The 24,115-nt window shown below is 39.4% G+C and overlaps 1 protein-coding gene and 1 non-coding gene across 2 annotated transcripts; both read left to right on the top strand.

The window, feature by feature from the left end:
• The first annotated feature begins 752 nt into the window (after nucleotides 1-752).
• RNF149 (ring finger protein 149) lies at nucleotides 753-23,173 on the top strand. The gene is made up of 8 exons (XM_066545241.1): nucleotides 753-1,233; nucleotides 8,557-8,807; nucleotides 11,650-11,718; nucleotides 14,548-14,630; nucleotides 15,097-15,193; nucleotides 17,859-18,054; nucleotides 18,415-20,448; nucleotides 22,575-23,173. The coding sequence occupies exons 1-7, from the start codon at nucleotides 768-770 to the stop codon at nucleotides 18,471-18,473; spliced, it is 1,221 nt and encodes a 406-aa protein (XP_066401338.1). The 5' UTR covers nucleotides 753-767; the 3' UTR covers nucleotides 18,474-20,448; nucleotides 22,575-23,173.
• On the top strand, nucleotides 20,759-20,871 carry LOC136553842 (small nucleolar RNA SNORD89). Its single transcript, XR_010783242.1, has one exon. It is a non-coding gene; the product is annotated as a small nucleolar RNA SNORD89 (small nucleolar RNA).
• Nucleotides 23,174-24,115: the final 942 nt, after the last annotated feature.

The raw sequence follows: 24,115 nt of genomic DNA, 5'->3' as shown, positions 1-24,115 counted from the left end.
TCGACGCTGTGTCCGGTTCTGGGCCCCTCAATCCAAGGATATGGAGGTGCTGGAATTGGTCCAGAGAAGGGCAGTGGAGCTGGTGAAGGGGCCGGAGCACATGTCCTATAAGAAGCAGCTGTGGGAGCTGGGTTTGTTTAGCCTGGAGAAAAGGAGGCTGAGGGGAGACCTTGCCATTCTACAAACACATGAAAGGAGGCTGTAGCCAGATGGGGGTCGGCCTCTTCTCCCAGGCAACCAGCGACAGTACAGGAAGACGCAGCCTGAAGCTGCGCCGGGGTGGGTTCAGGTTGGATACCGGGAGGAATTTCTTCACAGAAAGGGTGTAAGACATTGAAGTGAGCTGCTCAGGGAAGCGGTGGAGTCACCTAGCCTCGGAGTGTTTAAGGAAAGACTAGACGTGGGACTGCGTGCCATGGTCTAGCTGACATCTAGCTCGATCATAGGCTGAATTCGATTATCTCAGAGGTCTTTTCCAACCCAATTGATTTTCAGACCCTGTAGCTGACGCCGGGGCGGACCCAAGCCCCGCGCCGCCATTCGCCCCGCCCGCCTACCTTGTGTGCCGCCCCCCCTCTCCCGGCATGCCGCGGGGCGGAGCGGCCTGGCCCGGCCCCCTGCTCGCTCTCAGCCGCGGCGGGCGGGCTCCGCCCCGGGCGGCACCGCGGGTACCTGCGCGGCGCGGAGCGGCCGCGGGGCAGAGCGCGCCGGCGGTGGCCGAGCGACCTGCGCACGCTTCTCCTGTCCGCGGCGGGGACGGCCGGGCCATGGTGCGTCGCGCCCGGCTGGCGCTGGTGGCGGCGGCGCTGGTGGCGCTGGGGGTGCCGCCGCCGCCGTGCGCGGGCGCCCGGGCGCTGGAGTGGTACACGGCGTGGGTGAGCACGGCCTACGTGGAGCCGCTCAGCAACCGCACGGTGCACGGCAGCACGGAGAGCGGCCGCTACGGGGACAGCTCGCCCAAGGAGAGCGCTCGGGGCCATGTGGGCATTCCCCGCGGCGCCTCGCCCCGCCACATGGAGGGCTGCGCCCCCGACACCGACTACGACGTGCCGCTGCCTCCCGGTGGCCGCGGGACCCCCGAGGGCGACCCGCCGACCTGGATCGCCCTGGTGGCCCGCGGCGGCTGCACTTTCAAGGACAAGGTCACCAACGCGGCGCGGAAGCGGGCGGCCGCTGTGGTCATCTACAACGAGGCTCGATTCGGCAACAGCACCGTCTCCATGTCCCACCTGGGTGAGCTCCCCGCGCCCGCCGAGGTGTCCGGGGGATCGCTTTGTCTAACGCCGGCCCGCATCGGTGATGCGGCTCTGCGTGGTGAGGAGTGGGGATGTAGGGAGGCAGAAATCCCTGTAAAAATGGTACAGAAAACCGGGATTTTGTTTTCTCTTCCTGTAAGCCACGCTAGGGAAAAAGCTGGGACCGTCTTCTATCTCCCAAGTTACGGGCCGGGCGTCAGGGAGGAAATGCGGCACAGCCATCGGGACCGGCAGTCGTGTGGCAGACTGGGTGGGAGGCTTGGATTTCCTTTAGCGATACCTTCTTGCCTGGTACCCGCTGGCAGAATGGCTCCAGCAGTCACAGGTAGGCCGCTTTCTGCAGGCCTTGTGGAAACGCAGCAGATATCCTGGAGATGCCTTCAGGTGCTTTTGAAGGAAGAGCTGTAGCTATTTGAAGATAGCTTTAGAACAGGCTTTGTTGTATTGGCTTCATCGTCCTCTCCTGCGCAGGTCTGTTGCGAGTGAGAGGTGTAAGCATCAGGTAATCCTTAAACGCTCGCAAATGCCGTAGGAAAACTGAATCCTGGAGAAGGATGTTGGCTTGTCTCAGCGTACTGCTGCTACTGTGTAGCCTGCAGAAAGGTTCTGTGATTTTTGCCGAGATAGGAATCCAGATGTTCTGTCTCCACAGTCCCCGCTTGGGCTATGACACAAAAGACTTGCTGATTTTTTATGGTTATAACAATATTAAATGCTTAAATCAAAGAGGTGAAAAAAAGCCTCAAAACTTGGCAGTAAAATTTGTTTGCTTTTGTAGATTTTTGAGAAACTGGAAGGTCTTCAGAGGAGGATGTGAAGACAAGGCAAACTAAGTAAAAAAATCTGTAAATGTGTGCTTCACATGGTTTTGCTACAATGAGTTTATTGGTGCCCGGGCTCTCATTGCTAGTTGTGAGGAAGGGAAGGACCAGAGCCTTGGATGAAGTAAAGCCATAATGTGTTTCTAAAGGAAACAAGTTTATTTTCTTAGTGTAGTAAGCTGAAAATCTCAGCTAGGGAGCTGTTGCTCTATTGCACGTGTGATTTATTTATTGGAAAACACGTCTCTCCTCTTGGAATACCCAGTGGCACCAACTGGGGGATTGGAATCATGATTATTGTTCTTAGCCTGCTGCTTGCTTGAGATCAGCCGGGCCCATTTCGTATTCTTAGTTCACTGTGAAAGTGGGGGTGAGGTGCTAGATAAAATGAACCTTTGGTTTTGATCCTAGGTGGTGATTAAGATACTTTGTTGTGTAATAGTGCTTTCATCTGAAACAGTTTCTTTTTTTGTTTTCACCCTGTATTGGGCAATCAGTACAAATTTTTTTCCTCCTTTTTCTCCGTTCCCCATTGTAATATCTCATAAGTATTATTATTTACTCTTTTGTTGAATTTTTTTCTGCTTCTTCCATTTTGCTTATTTTATAATTTTTTAAAAAATTTTTCTGCTGTCATCTTTGTGGTACAGAAGACCTTCTTGGGCTTAATACTTAGTTTTGGACTTCACTAGTACAGTTACATCTGCCAGTGGTGTAAGAGCTCTCTGACTGCTTATTGGGTTTTTTTCCTTGAATTGGCAGAATGTTGCTGATGAAAGTTCCACCTATGTAGAGAGTGTGATTTGGTATAGTACATATGTACAATAATGCATTTGTATTTATACTGACTTCATAAATGCAGGTTGACCTTACGATTGTTTGAATGGGATTATAATATATTGCAATATAATTATGAGCTGGGATGTAGTCATAAATGCTTGTTTCATGGTTGACACTTTCAGACATGCAAATGTTTAAACACTTTCAGTGCACTTTGGGAATAAAGGGAAGAGGTATTGTTGGTGTTTTAAATGTTAGGCTATTTGAAGGGAGATGAAGGAAAGGTCTGTGGAAGACTGGCAGGGGAGAATGTGCAAGGTAAAGCTATGGTTAACAGGATCTGCATTTTCATTTCTGTGAAGAGATTTGTGAACTGGCACATAAGGAAGCAAGCTTTCCTTCTGGGAGGAGTGCTGAGGATAAATACTCTGGGAAATCTGCAGTGCAGTTACTAAGGAGTGGAGTTACATGCATAAGTAAAATCCGCTTAATGCGTTTGCAATTAGTGGCACTGAAAATGATGTGAGATGGAACAGTGGTTATGGCTGGTACAGATGCAACCCAAATTATGTGAAGGTGATAGGCAGCTTTTGTGATCTCAGTGCCATCTTTTCATTCTCCTCCTGGAAAACCTGCACTTTGAATTTTCTGGGACATATGTGATACATGTGTGCTATTTTTTTGGTTGTCTTTTGGTGTTTTTAGGCATGTTTCACCCTGAGTAAAAAGAAAGGTTTTTGATTAGGTGAAGAAATGATTTCTTATAGCTAGTGTCAAAGTGTTTAAAAAAAGAACAAATGTTCCAGATAATCTGTATTTTTCACCTTGTAATCTTCATGAGTGCAGTGAGTAGGGATTATAACTAAAATTTTGGAATAAGAGAGTCGAGAATTTTAATGTGTAGCCTTGAAATCCTGCCCCTTCTTCCAAAAGAAGGTTCTGCAAATTGACTCTACTGATGTGTCTCATTTCAAGCCTTTGCTCTCTGTCCAAATTACATTGTTCAAAATGCTGGATGACTCCTCTCCTCGAGGAAAGTAATAGTGACACAATTTCATGTGTGGCTGAGAAGATTTTTCCATTGAAAACCTCTCATTTTACCCAAATTACTTGGGCAGTTGTACTTAATTTACTGAATCTGAACTATATAAATTCAGACTTCAGTTTTACTTGGCAGGCAGTCCTAACTCTGTTCATTTTTGGTGATGATGGTGAACTTAATACAATACAGAAGCTTCAAATTGCTTTCCAAAGCCAAAATAAATATTGCACCTAAATATTAGCTGGGAGTGGGTTGGAGAGGAATCTGGAGAGGCAAAGTGTGGAGTGTTGGTAGAGACCAGACTAAGGAGAGTCAGAGGCTCAGTTCTGATTCAGAAGTTAGGGGGAGGCAGAGTTATATTGCAATGGAAATAAAAAAGGGTCTTCTGGTTCTGTAGTTTTCCTGTTATATTTCATGCTGGGCACCCAACCATCTCTGTGTCCCCCCCAAGCTGGGATTTGGTGATCCTGATCAGAACATAAGTTACCTTATTGTGGACTGTGGAACGAAATGCGGTTTTGCTTGACACGCAGGGATGGGAGGCAGTGGCTGTAATAGTTTGAGGTAGGCCTGGATTAGGGCTTTAATTCATGGTTTGTGGATTTAAGGGAAGCTTGGGACTTAATTTGAGTCTATGACTGGCTACATAATGAAAATGGTCTTTGATTTGCCAACATATATCCAACTAGTTCTTTCCTCCATTGTCATGTTTTTTTAATGCACATGTATTGGACAAAACAGATGTAAATTACTTTGTGCTCACAATTCTATAAGTTCTTGGCATCTCCAAAGCAGCAGAGTTGGAGTTATTTTGGTATGTAGTTCAACTTTTTGTTACACTGCTTGCAGGACTACTCAGGATTCTCAAATGGTGCATAATTTCTGTATTACTGCTGTTTTCTACTGAAAGCTCCTGGTACTGTAACTGCTGAAAGGACAGTGGCTAGCTTTAGTAACACATGACTCTATGATGTTGAGATAGTAATGCTGTTCTGAAGAAGCAGTAACTGCTTATATCTGTCTTATAGATAAAAGGGCATATGTATTGGAACTCAGGTGGAAAGAGTATGTGTACCAGTGGTTATATATCCTCCTTGAGGCAGGTGAAAATACAACATGCACCAGGGATTAGGTGAGTTTGGGGTAGATGGTTAAGACAAAGCTTGTTATGAGATTGTTAGTGTACTGTTAGCATTTGTTTGGTGTTAGTTGTGGCAGTATTAGTAGGGTGCCTATGCTTAAAAAAACCAATGGACTGACCTTAAACATTTTTACTAAGATGGTGGAACTCTGGGAGCTTTCTGATATTGCTCAGGAGGACAAAAAGAAGGGTGTGTCTGTGATCAGTTTCTGGATGACAGGAAAATATCTTCTTAATCTGTAAGCATGAATAAGAATAAATGTAGTTTGGTGTGCCTGCAATCAAGATCTGTACCTGTCCTACTTCTTTTTCATTAGTAGAGTGCTGGTTTCCTTTTGGAAGAAAATACTGGGAATTGTAGCAGTAAAACGGTCTGCAATGGCAGGAAACATACCTTCATCTTCAGAGTTCCAAATTTGCCCTTTTTTCCAAGTATCTTAAGGATCTTCCAGCCCTGATAATGGTAAAAAGCACAGACCAAATTTCAAGTGGACCCAATTTCACTGAAGCATCAATCAAACCTAGGAAAAAAATTGTTTACTCTAGCAGAGTAAAAATGTGATTATTTATTGTAAAACTAGGAGGTTATAGAAAGGCAAAGCCAATACAGCATGCTTTCAAAGTAGATGCCTTTATATGACACTTGAAGTTTTCTTTATAAATGTGATTTGAGGTGTCTGAGTTGTGCGGCAGTTGAAGAAGTTGATGGAATGACTCACCATCATTTCGGTCTTTGAATAATGAGTTTCAGAACAGCAGGCTAAAATTAGCAAGGAATGAGTTAAAACCCTTAGTGTTACAGGCTGCTCAGGGCAACTGCTTCTCTGGGACTGCTCTTGTTCCTTTTGTAATCATGGATTGCAATTATTCTTCTCTTCTTCCCCTTCTGTCTCATGACCTTCAAGGCTTCTGTGTTTAGTTGCATGTATTTTTTATGGCAGGTTCATCACCAAATCTTTAAAACTGCTAAAATGCTTTAAATGGGTATTTATTTTAAAATGTTAATTCTAAAAGTGGAAGGTGTCAGACTGTCTAGCAGCCATTGTGCAAAAGTAGCCTGACTTTCATTTCAAGGAAATAACTGTCTGATAGTTGGGCATTCTGGTGACAAAGCAGAGAAGGACAATACTTATTGTTGTGGGGGTTTTTAAATACTTCATCATTAGAAATAGTGCAGAGAATCAGATAGCAGGATTAAACTGACTTAAGATTTCAGGATTGAGGTGGAAATATACTGATTAAAAATCCAGGCTGCCTCTAATCTTGAAACTTTCTTTTCATCCTAAAGCTTGGATGAAACCACATAAATCTTTCCAACACATTTGTACTGTTCCCTGGCCATCCTTAGGCACTCCTGTTATTTGTAACTCTTAAAATTGATAAAAGACGCAGGACCTAATTTCTTGATTTAGGTATGGGGATAGCAGTTCTTAGCAATGTAAGATAAATTCCCATTTTCATATGTTTTTTTCTTGCTAACTCCTTGTGGAATTATGCAGGGTCAGAGAGCGTTTCACACTCTTCTCTGAGTTTCATGAAGCTCTCTGGTAGTGCTTTTGTGCTGTTTCAGAGAGAACAATATTAATTAACCAAGTTGTAGTATGCTTGGACTTGGGGTATCATGTGGATCAATACGTTGTTGGTGAGCAGGACTGATTAGTGGAGCCTGGGTGCTTGTTGTCTGTCTGTCTTCACCTTCACTGCTTTGTGTCTCCCAGCACACCCAGCAAGCAAGGCAACCTAGATGGGGTGGGTGTTGCTGGTGAGCAGAGTGGGGTGCCTGAGGGGAAGCACAAGTTGGTGTAACTGTAACACTATTAGGAAAAAACCACTTTTTTGCTGGGTCTGGATCTGGCAGACGCAGGTGTAATGGTTCTTAGAGTCAGTGACCAGAGGTGGGATGGTTGTGTTAAGGTGAAGTTGAGAAGGGAGGTTTATTCAGCTAATGCCTGGAACCTTTAGTTTTCATCCAGACCAAACTATATATGCCTTATGGAGGGAAGAGTTCTACATACACAGGGGAAACTTCTGCTAACTTGATAGCAGAGCGGCCAGATTGAAAAGCTGTCACAGCCTGACAGCTTTTTTTCCTTCCTCAAATAAAGGAATTTAGTTTAAATAGTTCAGGCAAATAACTCTTTGTCTTATTAGTAAGAGTTGGCCGAGGCCAGAGTGCAGCTTTGAATTTTGAAAATCCCCATTTGATGTGATGCTATAAATAAGGAAGCCATTTCTTCTGGCATAGCTTCTCTGTAAGGAATCTAACACAGCCAGAAGAGAAAAAGGCTTTAACCCTTCAGGGGGAGGTCTTGTTGCAGGTAGGTAGTCTTTTGTGAATCTAGAAAAGGTAGCTGTAACATTACAGCTTTAGATTTTCACGTAGGAAAACCCCTCTCTTTTTCTTCTTTTCTCTCTGAATCAAGACTAATTTCACTTTTTCTCAGAGCTAGGAGAGCAAAGTAAACTATGAAGCTGTGACTTACCAAGGTGGCAACAGTGTTGGTACACACAAAGTAAGAACTATTCAAATAGAAATAGAATACAACAGTGAAAATGTGACATTTTTAATAGGTATATTTATCTGTAATTTGTTTTGTAATACTTGGAGTTATTTTGGCATGTAGTTCAACTCTTTGTTACACTGCTTGCAGTATAACCCAGTATTTCTGAGAATACTGGGTATTCTTCCAGAAAAAAAAAACCACCAGTCACAGAGGCCTTTGGATTTTGCTAGTTGGTCTTGTAATTACCTTATTGGTTTTGGTGGTAGTATGTTGCCTAAAGGTTTTGGGGTTTTTTTTTAAATTTGGTTTCTTTCATATGAATTGAGAGCTCTAGACTTCTAATACATTAGAAAAATCCTTTTGTTCAGTGCTCCCAAAAAGAGTCTCAAAGTATTTCTTGACAAGTCCTTGTCATGAAGTCTCATTACATTTTGAATATTTAGTATTAAAGAATCTGTAAGTATTTCAATGTTTAAAATAATTTCTTATTCAATTTATTATTAAATATATGAATATTTTTCTCTTTTGTTTATATATCCAGTGTAATTGGGCTATAGATTCAGATTCAAACTAAATTGAAGTGTCTCTCTGTGATGTTCACATACTGTCTCCATCTGCAACTAAAATTCCCACGCTGACAAATGAAAGACCAGCTGTTCCTGAGCTGCAAGCTAGAACTTAAACTGCTTCAAGATGGGCTGTGTGTGACTTGTGTGGTTTTTTGCATGGTTCCACATCTTAGCTCACTGTGGAATGATGACTATAGGCCTTGAGCAGTAAAGATGCATCTGTTGAACTTTATCTCGTGTTTGAGAGTTTTTGAAAGTAAATAAAGGATTCTTTACCAGTAAACTTTCTATCAATTCTGCTATGCCTGAAAATAAGCAGTGGAGGCTTTCCTATAAATTTTCTTGCTGATCTTAACTGAAGAGGCCAAATTACCCTCAAGCAAGAATACCTACATTGTTACTGTGACTACTGACTTTTTTTCTTTTTTTATTCCCTCCAACAGGAACAGGAAATACAGTGGTGATAATGGTTGGCTATCCAAAAGGAATAGAGATATTGGAGCCAGTACGAAGAGGGATTCCAGTAACAATGAGTATTGTTGTTGGCACACGACATGTGCAGGAATACATTAGTGGTCAATCAGTTGTGTTTGTAGCCATCGCCTTCATCACCATGATGATTATATCCCTTGCTTGGCTCATATTTTACTATATACAGCGTTTCCTCTATACGGGATCACAGTTTGGAAACCAGGTAAATGGAGCTAATGGCACTTAAGAGTATTTACCTCCTTCTTGTGTCAAATCAGTTGCCTAACTTTGATTGTTTATTGGAGCGTTCTTGAAGATCTGTGCCTTCTTCCTATTTTGCTAACTGTGAATGCTGCTCAGCAACAGTCAGTGAGGCTAATAAGCACTATGCTAATTGGCATCACAAGTTTGACTAGTTATAATTATTAGATGCTCATATGAAGTAATGAGAAATACATTTAGCCACTTGTCAACAACAGCTTCTTACGTGATCTGTCACCTAACTGAACTTCCTTCCTTTTGACATGAAAAATTATTTTCATTCTTCAGTAATTTTCATTTTGAAAGTGCTAACTTCACTAACCAGACTTTTTTAATGGAAAGAGACCATGGTAAGTTTTTCTTTTTTAATTTTCTTATAAAACCCACAAGTTCTTCAGGGTAGAATTTTTAGTTCTAAAGTTTTATGAAAACTACTTTTGGTACTTGTAATTCTACAACTCCACTGTAGAGTTATTGAATTACAGCAGCCTAGAAGGTGCATGTGTGGTGAGATTCAGCTCTCTTGGGCTACTCAAGATACTGAGAGCAGTGAGAGTACTGAGGAGGTTTGGAAGGAGTAATTTTGCTCCTTATTTGCCCTTCTCACATTTCTGTACTTAAAAGAAAAAAAAAAAAGCCAGCTTTACTTTTTTCCCCTGAGGAAAGTACTTATCATAGAACTGTTTAGGCTGGAAGGGACCTTTGGACTCCTACAATCAAGAGTACAACTTATATGGAGTTGTTGAGGATGCAAGTCCATCTGAATTTTGAAAATACCTTAGACTGCTACTTATCTCTGCTTTTCAACTACTGCAGATAGGTTCTTCCATGATCATCAGCAGCTCTATCGTTTGCAGCTTCTTTTTTTTTTTAGCCACAGTTCAAGAAAAAATATTGCTTCAACTAGTGCTTAGCATGTGGACTTCTGACTTTTCCTTGATGATGTAGATTCTAGCTTAGGGGGAGGAAGGAAGGGATTTTTGTTCACTTTCATAAGTCTGAACTCTGTTTAGTACTTAGAGGACTCTTCTAGGAAAATACTTAATTTCTCTTTTCAATAACTGAGGATAACACACAGGACTTCTGTATTGGCTAACCTTGTAGTCTCCCTGAAATTTTGGTTTCATAGAGTCTTTTTTACTAAGCTTTAAATCTTAGCATTTACTTTCTGAGAATACTTTTGGGAAAAGAAAATTTTTGAGAAGCATTTATAGAAAAGGGATGTGTTTCTGTGTTGTAATAGTTGTTTAGTGAAGAAAGTTGCTTCTTCCTGTTGCCTTTTAAATAGTTCACACAGAGGAAACTTCACGTGCTTTATGAAGCATCATATTGTGTACTTTAGTTTTAAGGATGTGAATGTGGTGTTTCTAAGAAACTTGTGCCACAGACTCTTAATAGAATTTTGCTATTGTCATCCAAATGCCAGTAGATTTGCCAGTGCTTGTCATCTGAATGCCTCTTAAACAAATGAAACTGTCTAGCATTAGAATGTTATGCCCTTTTCTCAATTCTTTCTCTTCTAAAATAGCCACCGAAAATAAAAATGATGCAAAGTTGGAAAGTTTTGACGATATTAGTCGAGATGTATCATTAAGAGTCTTAAAGGAATTTTGGAAACAAAAAGCCACTTTCTAACCCAAATCTTGTTTTGCTTGGCTTATGGACTCAATTAGAAGTAAAACTTGTGAGTTAAATATGTTCTGTTTTAAAGCAAGCTGCAGTGTAACTGCTAACTGAAGATGGGTATCTTAATATCTTAGTATCTGATATTCTAGTATCAGTTTAGCAGTAAAATTATAGAAGATCTCCTTGCTACTGAAGATGAAAACAGGACTGTGCAGAAAACCCTGAAGAGGTGGAATAGGCTTCTGCTGCTGGTTTTGTCCATTTCTGGGAGACCTTTCAGACTACTTATCTTTAACACCATAAAAAATTAAAAGTAAAAAAACAATTTTCAGAACTATACATTTGTAAAATTATATATGTCATCATAATTCTTACAGAGAAAAGCTGCCATTGTGGGTTTGGGGTTTTTATTCCTTTATGATATTTCTTTACTGAGGGCTGCTGCTAGACAGGTCAGCATCTGTCAGCTGGGAGTATTTAGTTTCTCAGTTTCTTGCAGTAGCTAGCACTTTGTCTTGAACTACAGTACTGCTTTCTTATCTTGCTTCCCCTCTAAGCATAATTATACTGCATAGAAGTCCAGTATGGTGCATCATGTCTGTAAAGCCTTTCTTGTCATCTCCTTTGCATAATGTGTCCTTTCAGTGCAAAGCTTTGTCCAGTGCAGCAGACAGTGTTTAACTGAGGGGAAGTATTAATAGCTACAAGCAGCCTTCTGACCTGGTGGTCAGCTGTAGGCTGCCTGGCAGGATTCCACCTTCTCCCAGGCTGCTGCAAAATGCACGGTGTGCTTGCTCATGGGCTTGCCTAACTGGAAGGTCTGGTTATATGGCTGTGGTTACAGTTCTGCTTGCCTCTAAAGCCTACACGGATTTCAGCTTTCCTGTGTGGGAAGGGCCTTAATGCCGGCAGGGCAGTCGGGATGCGGGACTGCCGGTGTGCTCGGCTAACCCCGCACAGCTGGGGCTGCTCCTGCGAGCAGGGCGCTTGCAGAGCCTCTGGGGTGCAACTGACTGCTGCCTGGAAATGTTTTATAAACTAATTCTTTGCCCAGAGATCAATTTAATTTTTTAGACGTATTTAGAAGACTCAGTAATCCACCTGGAAAGTATTTAAAAACCTGGAAATATAATTCCTGAAACTACTGTCTATACTAACACTTAAAATCTTATTTCAAGGGACATAGGAAGGAAACCAAGAGAGCCATCAGCCAGCTTCAGCTGCATACAGTGAAACGTGGAGAAAAGGTAATTCAGTGTCTCTGGTTATTGCTGTAAGTTTCAAAAATGGTTGTAATGTTTTCAAAGAATTTAAACTAAAATTACCACAACATAATTGCACTGTGACATACAATTCTAGGCTTATGTCAGGGCCTAGGCTTAAAAGGCAGAATTTAAAATGAAGGAGTCAAATTTGAAGTACTCATGAAATTAAGGCTACTTTGTTGCAAATAATACCTGGTTATATAGAATGATAGGGGACTGGTACTGTAGAGATGAGGAAACATTTGTTATCTTATCAGCACTTGAAAACATCAACAAGTGGATTGCAAAATACTTCCGCACAGTTCTTAGAGCTGATGTAATGTTCTGTGTTCTTAAAAGAACATTCATCACCTTATTGATCAAAAGGCCTTAAAAATATAAAAAGCTTCTAAAAATAAAACACTTGTTTCATCTTTTGACATATAATATGTTAAGGAGCTGTGTAGGCTTAACCTGAAGCATAATTTTTTTAAAATATATTTCTATGTTATGAAATATAGCTAATCTAAAAATTAAAGCAGCTTTCAGGAAGTTGGCTTTGACAGCATATGGCCTTAACTCAGCTGTATTAGAATAACTGAAGTAGAAAAGCCAACATTTTGAAAGAAAATATTTTAGTTGGAGTTTCAGGAGTGCTGATCCTGGATGCAAAATTAGCTTCTGACTAGATTTCTGCTGCTACATAGGAATTTTTTCCCCCTCAACTCTTGTCTTACTTGATGAGTTTTTATTTAAGGACTGATTTATTTGGAGATGAAGAACAAGGATTAGGTTATTTTTAAGTCTATGAATAAAATCAAAATGAGAAAGGACATTGATATGTAAAAACTTTAAAAGAAGTAGCCTAGCAGAAACTGTTCCGTTCAGGTCATGTGCTACAGAGGATATGTCCTTCATTTAGTAAATCAGTTTTGAAACTTAAAAAATTTTATAAATGTCTTTGAACTTCCTTGCCTTTTCCTTCTATGCTTTCAACATGCTTAAATAGTGTTTTACAAATATTTCTTACTTTTTATTAGATTATTTTTGATGGAGTTTAGCATATATTTCAAGCTGTGAACAGAGGGATATTCATCCTTCAATTCATACAATAGTGACATAAGAGATCAAGAAAGGCAGAATTGAACCCAAACTTGTGTAAAGCACTATCAAAGCATAATGTCAGCGTTGGATGAAAGGGACGTAGAAGGGTCGTGATGTATGTTAAAAACCACACAGAAGATGTTAAGAGCTTTTAAAATTGATGTTCAGTAAGATGTTCAAAATAAGATTTGTATTGTGTGATTTTTGCATTATACAGGGAGTTCCTTCAAATAAATAGACCCTTGACTAAAGTAAATAAAATGGGGGAATTTGTTGTTACACCTTATGCTGATTATTCCTATGGGTGCCATGTTCATTAAGAAGAGTAGAATGAGATAAGGTTAGAATCTCTCTGTTAAAATAGAGCTTTTGTGTGTGGTAGATCTCATTAATGTGATTCGAATCAACCTGCTATCAGCAAATTTATGTAACTTACTGATGCAGAGGTATTTTCATGAACTAGTATAAATTTGTCTGGACATTTGTCCTGTCTTACTCTGTAAATGTACGTTTTTTTCTTTAAATATTTCCTTTCAGACTTTTGAAAAGAGTCTGTTTCTTTTGTTGTGATGCAGTACAGTTATCCCCACTTGAGGTTGAGATATTTAACTAAAAATAGGTCATATATTAAAAGTGTATTTACTATCATGTAGATTTTTCCTGAGAAGCTTATGGGATTATTGTAAAATGGACACTCATTTGAGTATGTGCTACATATGGTGTGCTTGGATTTTGCCTCTTGTACAGAATAAAAAATAACTTGTTAGAGAATAAGCACTTCTCTTAACTTTGCTGACATAAAAAAAATCAGTCTTAATGTGATTTACTTGGGAATTTAAGGCATTAATTGTGTAAATTGATAGCATGCAAAGGAGGGAAATGTTGGCCTTGAACTTTCAAGTTTCCTTGCAGAACTAATTAGTTTAAATGTTTGTGTTGAAACTGAAGTGCTTTGATAAGTTGTAAATCAAAAATACTAATTTTTTGGGGATGAAAGCAGAGGAATTTTCCCACTGTCTGTTCTTCTAATACTTAGAATTTATGCAGCCCAATTAAAATTGGATTATTTTTCTTGTATTTGGAGCTATCCATCATATTTACACTGCAACTCTAAGTATGGCTTCAAGAAGACAGTAAGACCTGTTAGAAAAGATATTTAACCCTTAGATAAAAATGGAAGTGGGGAAATTATGTTCTGTCTAGTGTGAACTTGGAGGAAGGTTTTAAACCCAAATTGCATACTTGCGTTCTCTTCTGGCTATGAAGGAATATCTGCTAGGATGTGGTAGAAGAAAGGTGAAGAAGAGGTTTTGTGGGATTCAACCCCCAAAATCTCTTCCTGCTCTTGGAAATCTTTGGGACTGGTAATTCAGAATTAGGTTGCACACTTTGATTTGTGCTGATCTCTTAAAGTGTTTTCATCTTATAGCTACCTTCAACTGAAACATTCCTGTGCTCCCATGAACAAAGCCAATGTGTGAGACTTATTGAATTACTTAGGATGCTATGTATAGTTATTTAAATTAGAAAATCTGGGTTTGGCTGCTTATAGTATTTGATAACTTGATCAAATCACCTCTTGATAGAATCTCAAATTAAATGAGGTAGATTTTTTTATTTGCTATACCATTGGATATATTTTGCAGTCTTTGAAGCTAGCTATTACACAAAGCTTGTTCATTCTGTAATGTGTGAATGTTATACACTTAAATGTGTTGCCGTATTTAGGGTTTAGATGTTGATGTGGAAAACTGTGCTGTGTGTATTGAGAACTACAAACTGAAGGACACTGTCCGAATTCTGCCATGCAAGTAAGTTGTCATAGTTATTCTTTACTCTTTAGCATGTTTTTCTGAAGAAATGGGATGAATTTTCTATAAATTCTTCTGAACCTCTGGTGCCAGAGCTGAAGCTGCAATTTGTACAGCCTGTTAAATGTTGAAGGGCACTGTGAGACCATGCAGCACTTCATATGTATGTGGGGGCAAGGGAGCAATTGGGAGAACTGTAGGGGTGAAGTAGAGCTTGCTTAAATTAGAACTGTACACTGTTGAACTGATAACTGCATGGTCTTTGTGGTTATTAGCATCTCCCCTTCAGAAAACTGGCATGAACCAAAAGGTTTCCAGAACCATGTCTGTACTAGTAAATTGAGCAGCAGCTAATTGTCAAGATTATAAAGGAAAGGTTTATTTTTAATGTGTTAACTTGCTCACTGTTTGAAGGAGGGGTGTGTGGCTTTCATGGTAAGTTCTAAAGAGCATTTCTTTTCTTTAGGCACATCTTCCATAGAACATGCATTGATCCTTGGCTTTTGGATCACCGAACTTGTCCAATGTGTAAACTTGATGTTATCAAAGCTCTGGGATACTGGGTATGTTGCACACTACTTTAATCTTCAAAGTAGAAGTACAGTCTAGGAAGCAAACTTCATGTAACTGTTCAGAATGAGAGCAGCTGTTATTTGACAAGACTTGAGAAGCTGGGAAAAGATGCAAAGAGAAATTGAATGAGAACCAGAAAATAGGGGAATTTTATGGGCAAGAGCTTAAATATATTGAGCAGCTTACAAATCTTCTTTGATAACCAGTATTTTCTATCTCCAGCTGATGATGTTAAGGAATTTGAAGCAGAGGTGAGACTGTTTGCTCAGGCTGCAAAAATATACCTGAATTAAATAAATCTAGAACATATATTTGATGTTGTTGAGAATGTGATTCAGAGGAAGAAATTATAGTTTTTCTACATCGAATGTTTGTGTACTTCCACATATGCCCCATGATTTATCCCTGTAAATGAGCTGGTACTTAAAACCTTCCTAAAGACATTCACCAGTAATTGGTTAAGTAGAGAAAATGATGTGCTCTCATTTCTTTCTGACAGCACCAGAAAAGAGAGATGAAGACACATGCGGTAGGTTACTCAGTCACTGTTGATAAATAGTCTTGAGTTCCACTAAAATGCTATAGGCAAGAATATACCTCTCTTATCTCCTACTGATCTACAGAGATCTCTAGAAAATAGAGCTGGTTTTTTGGTTTCAGGGCCTTTCCTTTCATACACTAGATCTGTGTTTTGACTACCTTTTCTCTTACTTCATTGCAGAGACTTACCAGATCTGTGGAAGAGTGTTAGGAATTACTGTTTTGTTTTGGTAAAGGGGACAATACTCTTGCTATGTAATATGTATATACCAGATTTTGATGCTTCTGTGAGTTAAGTCAGACTTTACCTGGGAGTTGCAATCTTGTTGTCATGTGGAATAGCTATTGCTACTTTAAGATTGTTATATTAGCAGCTTGGTTTCTGCCCACATTGAATTCTTGGGGTTGATGTATCTTGTGTTATATGCAGAAGGACTTATCCTTTTGAATACAGGCTGGAAACTGAAATACTGACATATTTGGAATAATTATATTCCCTGAATTTGTGCTGTTGCAGAGGATACTGGTACTAAGCCCAACCAGGAGCAGTAATAACTCCTCTGCTTTTTGGCTAAAATGATTTTTGGAAAGCAGATTGAGTAGGATTATGTTAAATGGAGAAGTCCAGTTCATTTTTCTAATGAAATGAGGCAAATGGATCCTGTGTTTGCATCCGTTGTTCAAATCTCACTGAGGCTAATAATGTGGGAAACCATTCAGGAATTTTCTTCGAGCTTAGTTTTCAGTTTGATCCAGGTTGCCCAGTCTAGTCTGTGGAGCGATTGCCTGAATTGTTTTACTGATGTGAAGAAAAGAAGTGCAAAGAGCAAGGCAGCTTCTCTCAGCACTGGGCTCTGAACCTACAGAAAAGAATGTGCAGCCCTATAGAAATATACTAAACCATCTGCAGGGAGGCTCAAGGCTCAGTTCAGTTATGGACAACAAATACTTCAGATGCTTTTACATTTTGAAAGGCTTGAAGTAGAAAAAAGTCACTAAGTCCTATGACGTGGCTTTTGTAAAGAGCAGATTTCAGTGATCTAGTTCTTCATTATGCTATTTTTTATGAGAGAAAGAACATAAAATTTCTGCATTTCAGCATGTCTGACTGATTTTGTACAGCATTACTGAATTTTGTAGTTTCAGTTCTTATTTAACTGTTTAAGTTTTGGAAACTAAATCATTAATGCCCCCTCCCGTCTGCAAATGTAAAGATTGTGTTCAATTGTATCATGTCTGTAGCTCATTAAAATTCAGTATGTTTTAAATTATGCTGATTTGATGCTAAAGAAAGAATCAGCCCAGAATTTCTTAAAATTTAAGATGGGCCTTTGCTAGTTGTTTGAAGAAGGAAAAAATACTTGCTATTAAGCAAAAAGAATAGCTACTGAAACTGCAATGTAATTGCTTATGTATAATTAACATCAGTATATCCATGGCAATGAAGGTAGTCTGTTTAATTGTAGAAACAGAACTGTATGTGTAGAACTTTGATCCATTCTGAAAATTAATTCAGAGTTGTATAGCTTGTGCTATACTATAGGTGAAATAGATCCCTTTGCCTGTGATGCAGATGTTGCATTCCTGCAAAGTGACAAGCCAGTGTTTTTGGAACAGACTTTAAGTTAGGCTGGAGATAGAGGAGGACAGAATTTGGTTCTGATGTAAATGTTTGTTCAACCTAGTAAAAAAAAAACCTGGCCAACTACTATAGTGAAAAAACAGTTCTTGGAGACTTCTGCAAACTCAAAGAATCAGTAAGTTTCCTCGGTGGGGACTTTGTATGTGCTGAGCCTGCTCCTAGCCTTCAGCAATACTGTTGCTACAGTGTTGCAGTAATCCATCCAAAAGGCTGACTAGGTGGACTTTTCCTGTTTCTGCTCTTGGCTTTGTGGTGGCTTTGGATAAATGCCTTCTCTTTTGGTTGGCTTTCCTTCTTGCAGTCAGACAATAACCTTGAAAGTGGACAATATCAACACTACTCCCAGGAGTGCACATGTAATAGCTAAAAAATGGTTGTTTTTCCAATAAGGTGAGGTTACAAAAGGTGACATGAAGGACTATTGAAGTCTGATGGTAGACAAAAATGACAGCTAAATATGTTTACTTTTGAAGGGGGACCCTGAAGATGTACTTGAAGTTCCAATACCTGAATCCATAAGTGGCAGCGTTTCAGTCGGAAGTCTGAGTATTGCTTTGCAAGATGATGACAGAAATGAAGTAAGCGAATTGTCAGCTTCCTCCACTAATGAGTCTGTATTGCAGTGTACCAGCTTAAAAGAGGATGCAGGGGAAACCACAGCATTGCTTGGTAAGTAATTCACTGTTTCACTGCACAAATCTTAGCACTAGACATTGCATTAGAAGCCCTTCTCTAGCTGGTGTGAGCAGTTAGTACTGCAGTGCAGAGCAGATTGAGTGGTGTCACTTACTACTGGTCTTCAAAAAATACAAGCAGATTTTCAAGGAACTCTGTCAAGCAACAAATAACTGAGCTTGGGTGAAAGAAAGATGTAAGCAGTGTCTTAAGAGGATTACCCAGAGAATCTTAAGAATCTGAGGTATATATGAGTATGAAGTTTTTAGCCAGAGTATGGATTAATGTAACAAGATAAAGCATATTAAAATGGTAAAACAACAAAAAATTTTTCTTTTAATTCCTGATTTCTAGATGTGGATACCAGTAATAACCGGCATGGAGAACATCTATCTAATGGAAATTCCCACTGAACTGCTTCATGGAAGATATCTTGAATAGACTGTTGAAGAACTATTTTTTTTTATTTAATTAGTATGGACTTTTGTCTAGTGAACAGAAAAAATAACAATGTAAATTATTTTACCTTTCAAACTTTTCTAGCTGGTGTTCCAAAAGGGCTAATAACTAAGAATTTTGTACACAGGAGGATTTTATAAAATCTCCTCTGGATGTCTCATCCTAAAAAAAAAATGCAATAACCCTTTTTCTGTAAGCATTGTTGCAATGTCATTGTGTTCCAGAGGGCTGTAACAAAGATGAAGACTAGGCAGTGAAAATAATGTAGACTGTGTAATGGTTAAATATTTTGGATGCACTATTTACATTCAGTATGTACATATGAAGAACACTTACAAGCTATGACTATTAAAATGTTCTGAAAGTTCTGAACTGTTGTAATTGGAGATGAATATTCTCAGAAAAGACATTAACCTTGAAAGAATCAAATAACTTAATGGATATGTTGCATATCCTTTTCTTGTGATGGAAAAATTGCTGGTTGCAACATGTAACAAATACTTATTCTGTCTTGTAACGTGTTCTACTCAGAGTGGACGCTGAGAAAAGGAAGCCTTCTCCATCTTGCTAGCTTTCTATACTGAATTTGGCAGTAATAGGTTGTGCTAGGTGGTCTTCACGTGCTGAGCATGTAGACATTTAGTATATGCACACTGGTTACCTCTTTCAATCTTAAAACAGAGGTAAAGGGCTAATTATGGCTAAAATATATTTATTAGTCTATTTATAAGAATTTACATAATTTCTTCTTGCTCCTGTTCCCATCCTGACCCACTTTATGTACAAATTGAAACGGTTTAAGAAATACAAAGGTTGGGTTTGTTTTGCTTTTATTTTCCCTTGCATAGAGATGCTGGAATTCTCTTGGATATTCCACATTAGGAGTTTTGACTGGGTTTGCCATTAGCTTTTATTCCTTTCTTTTAGATTAGCAGTATTGTGCCTTATAGTAAAACACTTAAGAAATCTGAAGCATCTGAGAGTAAATATAAACCCTGGCATCTCCCATTATGACCTCTTATTCAAATATTTATATACTGTAAGTGGTATAAGGAATTGCTAAACTGTTTTGTAAAGAAATATGTATATTTAAAACATTACTTAAGGATGTTAAGTGAATTGTTTAGGATTTTAGTATTGTCATATTATAAATAATATGCTACATTCCTCAATTTTCTTTTGTAAAGCTGTTGCTACAGATTGCTTAAAACGGTGTCTTTCACTAGACATTTGTTTTAGAGTGCATTTTGTTTTTAAAATGTATATTTGGAATGTTTTTAAGAAAATATGCAATTCTTTTTCTAACTTACATTGAGCTTCAACAGAAGCAATAACTTTTTTTTTAATTTTAAAATGAATGTTCCAGAAACGACAGAGGGGAAAATATAATCTGAACTTCTACTTTGCAGAGCAGATGTTTCACCCTAAATTTCCTTAAAAAAAATTCCTGTTAATGCCTACTTAAAAAAATCTGCCTCTTCCCTGTAGGAGTATAACTTTTAGGTTTACTGGAAAACTGTCAGGTTGTAGTTCTAATGTCACCAGCAGGTGCAAGTTTTTGTGATGCCTTTATCTTACAAGAAGCACATGAGAATGGAATATGACTGACCAGCCATCTCCAAAACTGAACAAATAAATAAACAACCCACAACTAAAGCAGACAATGTGTAGGGACACTTACGTCTCCAAAAGAAGCTTATCAGCATTTCCAGAACTGCCTTTTTAGCTATCTCTTCAATATTAAAAACTAAGTCTTCTCCCTCTTCTTTAACACAAAACTGAACATTGATGTAGTAAATGTTGAGAGGGTTTAAATTCTAGCTCAAAGAGGAACCAAAAGAGAAGTTATCAAGAGAAGTGTTGTCAGTCTGTGGATTGTGTCTTGCTGATACCTACAGCACAGTATTCATTCTGGAGAGGAGAATTGTGGTAAGTACTTGAGCTTTTATGTAATACCTATAAAACCAAAAGCTTTTCTTAAGAATTAAATCTGAGATCTGGCAGAAAGATGGAAGAAAGCCTAAGGAACCTGCAAACTGGAAAGTTTGCTTATAAAATCTGGTGTGTGCTGACTTAAAAAAATACCCGAGTGTGAAGACTCCTGAGGTCTGTTTCACATGCTGGCACTGCACCTGTTTCATTTCAGTCATTCACAAAAATAGTTACAGTTGTTTCAGTCAAATAGGTTTGCACATAGTTGATCTTTGATATAGTTAAGTCTTGTGAGGCCAGCTGTGCTGCTGAGGAGTGATGACAAAAGGCCGAATTGCAGTGCCTCCAGCAAGCAGTTTGCTCTCCTTGGAAGCACAATGACAAAAATCATCTGAAGCGAATCACTAGTCTGACCTCAGCCAAAAAGCTGATGTGCATTAGTAAAAAGAGAGGTAGGATGAAAAGTACAGGGCAGGAAAAAGACAATCTAGGGAGCTTAAAACAGTAGCAAGAGAAGTTTAGATCTGCTGTTCCAGCCTGTCTGTTATGTTGAGTAAACGGGTGTAGGCTGCTGTGGGTAAATACAGGTGCACAGACTTTGCTAATCTGGATCCCCACTAAATTGGATCAAACTGGTATTGCTAGTTTCTAACACTTTACCTACCAAATGCTTGTATGAAGATCAGAACTAATGAGTGATTTTTTTCACCCTCTCCCTCCTTTTTGTAGGGTAGGTGCCTCCTGACTCCCTTCTTTTCCATTTGGGGAAGCTATAATCTGACTCTGCTGCTTCAGCCATGTCCTACCTAGTGTGGGAGCTGCAGCTGTGTGTGTTGTGGGCTCCTGCTGCCTCCCCCTGCCCTCATCACTTCTCTCTTCCTAGCTGCACAGTTTACATACAACATGCAAGAACTTGTCTTGGACACCTCTGTCCCTTTGTTAGATTTTGCTGTAATCAGGCAGAGTGCTGCTTATTGGAGATATTCCTATGGTATCATTATACAAAAAGCTAAATTGCAGAGCCCACAGGAAGTCTAAAGCCCCTCAATGGTGATGCTGAATAAATCACTTGGGAAAAATCCCTAGCAGGACTAGGGGATGCTGATTTTTGTGGAATAAGTTTTATTAGTGTTGTGTTAATTGGTATGGCTTTGCTACTGCTGCTCTTTCTGTTAGGGAGAAATTTAGTGAAGTTAAGTGATTAATTTTTTTTTTTTTTTTTTTTTTACAAAAGGAGCTATGAACATGTCAAAATGAGTTGCTATCTTAAAGAAAAAACTGGAGGCCCCTCTTTGTTTAGAAATTTTAGTTTATTAATAATAGTCTACATATGACAAACTGGAAAAAACTTGGTAGTAAATAATTGTCTAAACTGTCTTTCAGACTTGATAGCAAGCAAAAATGAACCATAGACATTTCAGATCTAAAAGCATGTTCATGGTTTAATTACTTGCAGTACCAATTTAACTGGAAAGTCTGGATTTTCTTTTACTAATGACTGCTAGACTGGATTCTTCTTTGGCTCTAAGCAATGCTTGGAGGAGATTCTTGGCATGTACTAGACAAGTTTGATAGGATAGCAGTAACTCCTTTTCCCTGCCTCTTACCCCCCACATTGCATGTGAATGTAGTCCAGTAGCCTGTTGCCAGTAATTAGGGCTAGATTTTGGAGGTCTACTGGAGGAGTTGTAGGATAATTTGCCTACAGTGGAAATGCCTGTAATCCATGCTGACTTAATAAAGTGCATACCAGTATACTCCTGCCAAAGCTGACCTGTTGGGAATTCTGGTCCTGTTTAGGTTGTAACTGGCACAGAGAAACACCATTGCACCTTTGTCAAGTGTGCAAAGCTGTTTTTTAATTACCTATTGATTTGGGAATGGTCATTCAGGTTTTTTGGCCATCCTGCCAGGTTCCTCTACAACCAGCCTGTTGTAGTTGGGCAGAGTCCAACAAGACTGTCCCCTTGGATGAGATGAAAGGATGCAGCTTTATAATAGGGCCATGTTGAATTACACTTCCTGAAATGTCAGCTTAATTTTTTTTTAACTGAATGCCTGTAAAAAAATTGTAACATGTCTTTAAGACTGATCTTTACTGGATGTGTTCTTTTTTCTCACAGGTGATATGTGAAGATTTGAGAATTGGAATTGATTAAAAGTGCACAAATCAAGCTGAAGGCTTTTGGTTTTGTTCAGTATGGGTCCTGATCTCTCCTCAGATATCCTACTGTATTGCAAAACTTGATTTAAGAAAGTTTTTAAAATAGAATGCCTTTATAATTGCATGTATTTGTGTGAAGAGTGCATTGCCTGAGACTGTCCATTATAGTTCCATTGGACCAGAAGCTCCTTTTCACCATCTGAAACATGGTAATGTTACTGCATTTTTAAATGAGCATATCCTTAATTCAGAAGAACAGAGTAAGTTTCCATCATTTTGTTAGTCTGAAGCTTAATTCCAAAACTTTGAAGCCACCTACTTCTACTATAAACATATACCTACAGAGAACTATTTGCACTTGCTAGTCTGTAAAAAACTATTCACAGCAGTCTTTTATTGTAACCTTGAACTAATTTGGTTGCATTGTTTGGATTAAGCACTTGTCTTTTCCATTGTGTATGTACAGTTGTAAGAATGTCAAGTTATGCATTGTTGTTGTAACTTAATGGCTAAAAGCTCAAATTCCATAATAAATTATACAGACCTTTTAAAAAGCAATCTCTGATAAAGGTGGAGGGTTTTGTGTTCTTTGGTACCCTTAGGAAATGGATCTGAAACACACCCCACTAGTACAGCACAAAACAAGATTAACTTGGTGCTGGGTAGCTATGGGGGAGTCCATTTCAGCATATGGTGCTTTCCCCATGTCACCAATACCTGGCAGGGCTGGGCTAACCTTGGCTGGCTCCTTTGTGAGGAGGGGAAAAATTGATGGAAGAACTTGTGGGTCAAGGTAAGAAACAGCTACCAATTGCCATCACAGGCACAAGAAATGTGACTTCATGATTACTTTGAAATGGCAATAAATTAGTTTGAGAGTAGGGTAGTAGAGGACTAAAACTACCCCTGTGTAAGCTGACACTTCTCTCTTGCATGGTGGCAGGATTGGGGTGGTGGGGGGCGATGAGCCTGTTACAGGTGATCTCTGCTGTTCCCTCCTCACTCTTTTGCCCTGCTCCATCCTGAGCTCATTCCAAGGAGTTCTGCAGTTCTTTAGGAACCCCTTCAGTGTGGATCTTCTCCATCAGGTATAGACCACTCCAGGGTTATCACTGAGCTGCCACCAGCCTGGCTGAGGGGCTCTGCTGTGCCAGCTTGTCCTGGCTGGGCCTGGAACAGGGCAGCCTTCTTCTCACAAAGGCCACCCTGCACTTCCCCAGTACCACAGGACTCTGAAATTAATATGGCTCAGACGTATCTATGATAAAATCATAAAATTTCTTGGTAAGTCCCTAATCCATGGATTTGTCACAGAACTAGAAAAATTACATCTACCAGTAGAACTCAAGCAAATACAGTAAAGATGCAGAACAGCTACACTTTGGCTGTAATATCATAGTAGCATTATGATATTAGTCTATGACACTAGTCTAAAATGTATGTATGTGTAGCAGTACCCTCTTAAAACCGGATTATAGTCAAATTTGGCTTCAGCTTTAG

This window comes from Molothrus aeneus, chromosome 2, assembly GCF_037042795.1.
Source record: "Molothrus aeneus isolate 106 chromosome 2, BPBGC_Maene_1.0, whole genome shotgun sequence".
NCBI lineage: Eukaryota > Metazoa > Chordata > Aves > Passeriformes > Icteridae > Molothrus > Molothrus aeneus.
Note: the sequence above shows the minus strand (reverse complement) of the source record. Positions and strands in the feature narration are given on the sequence as shown.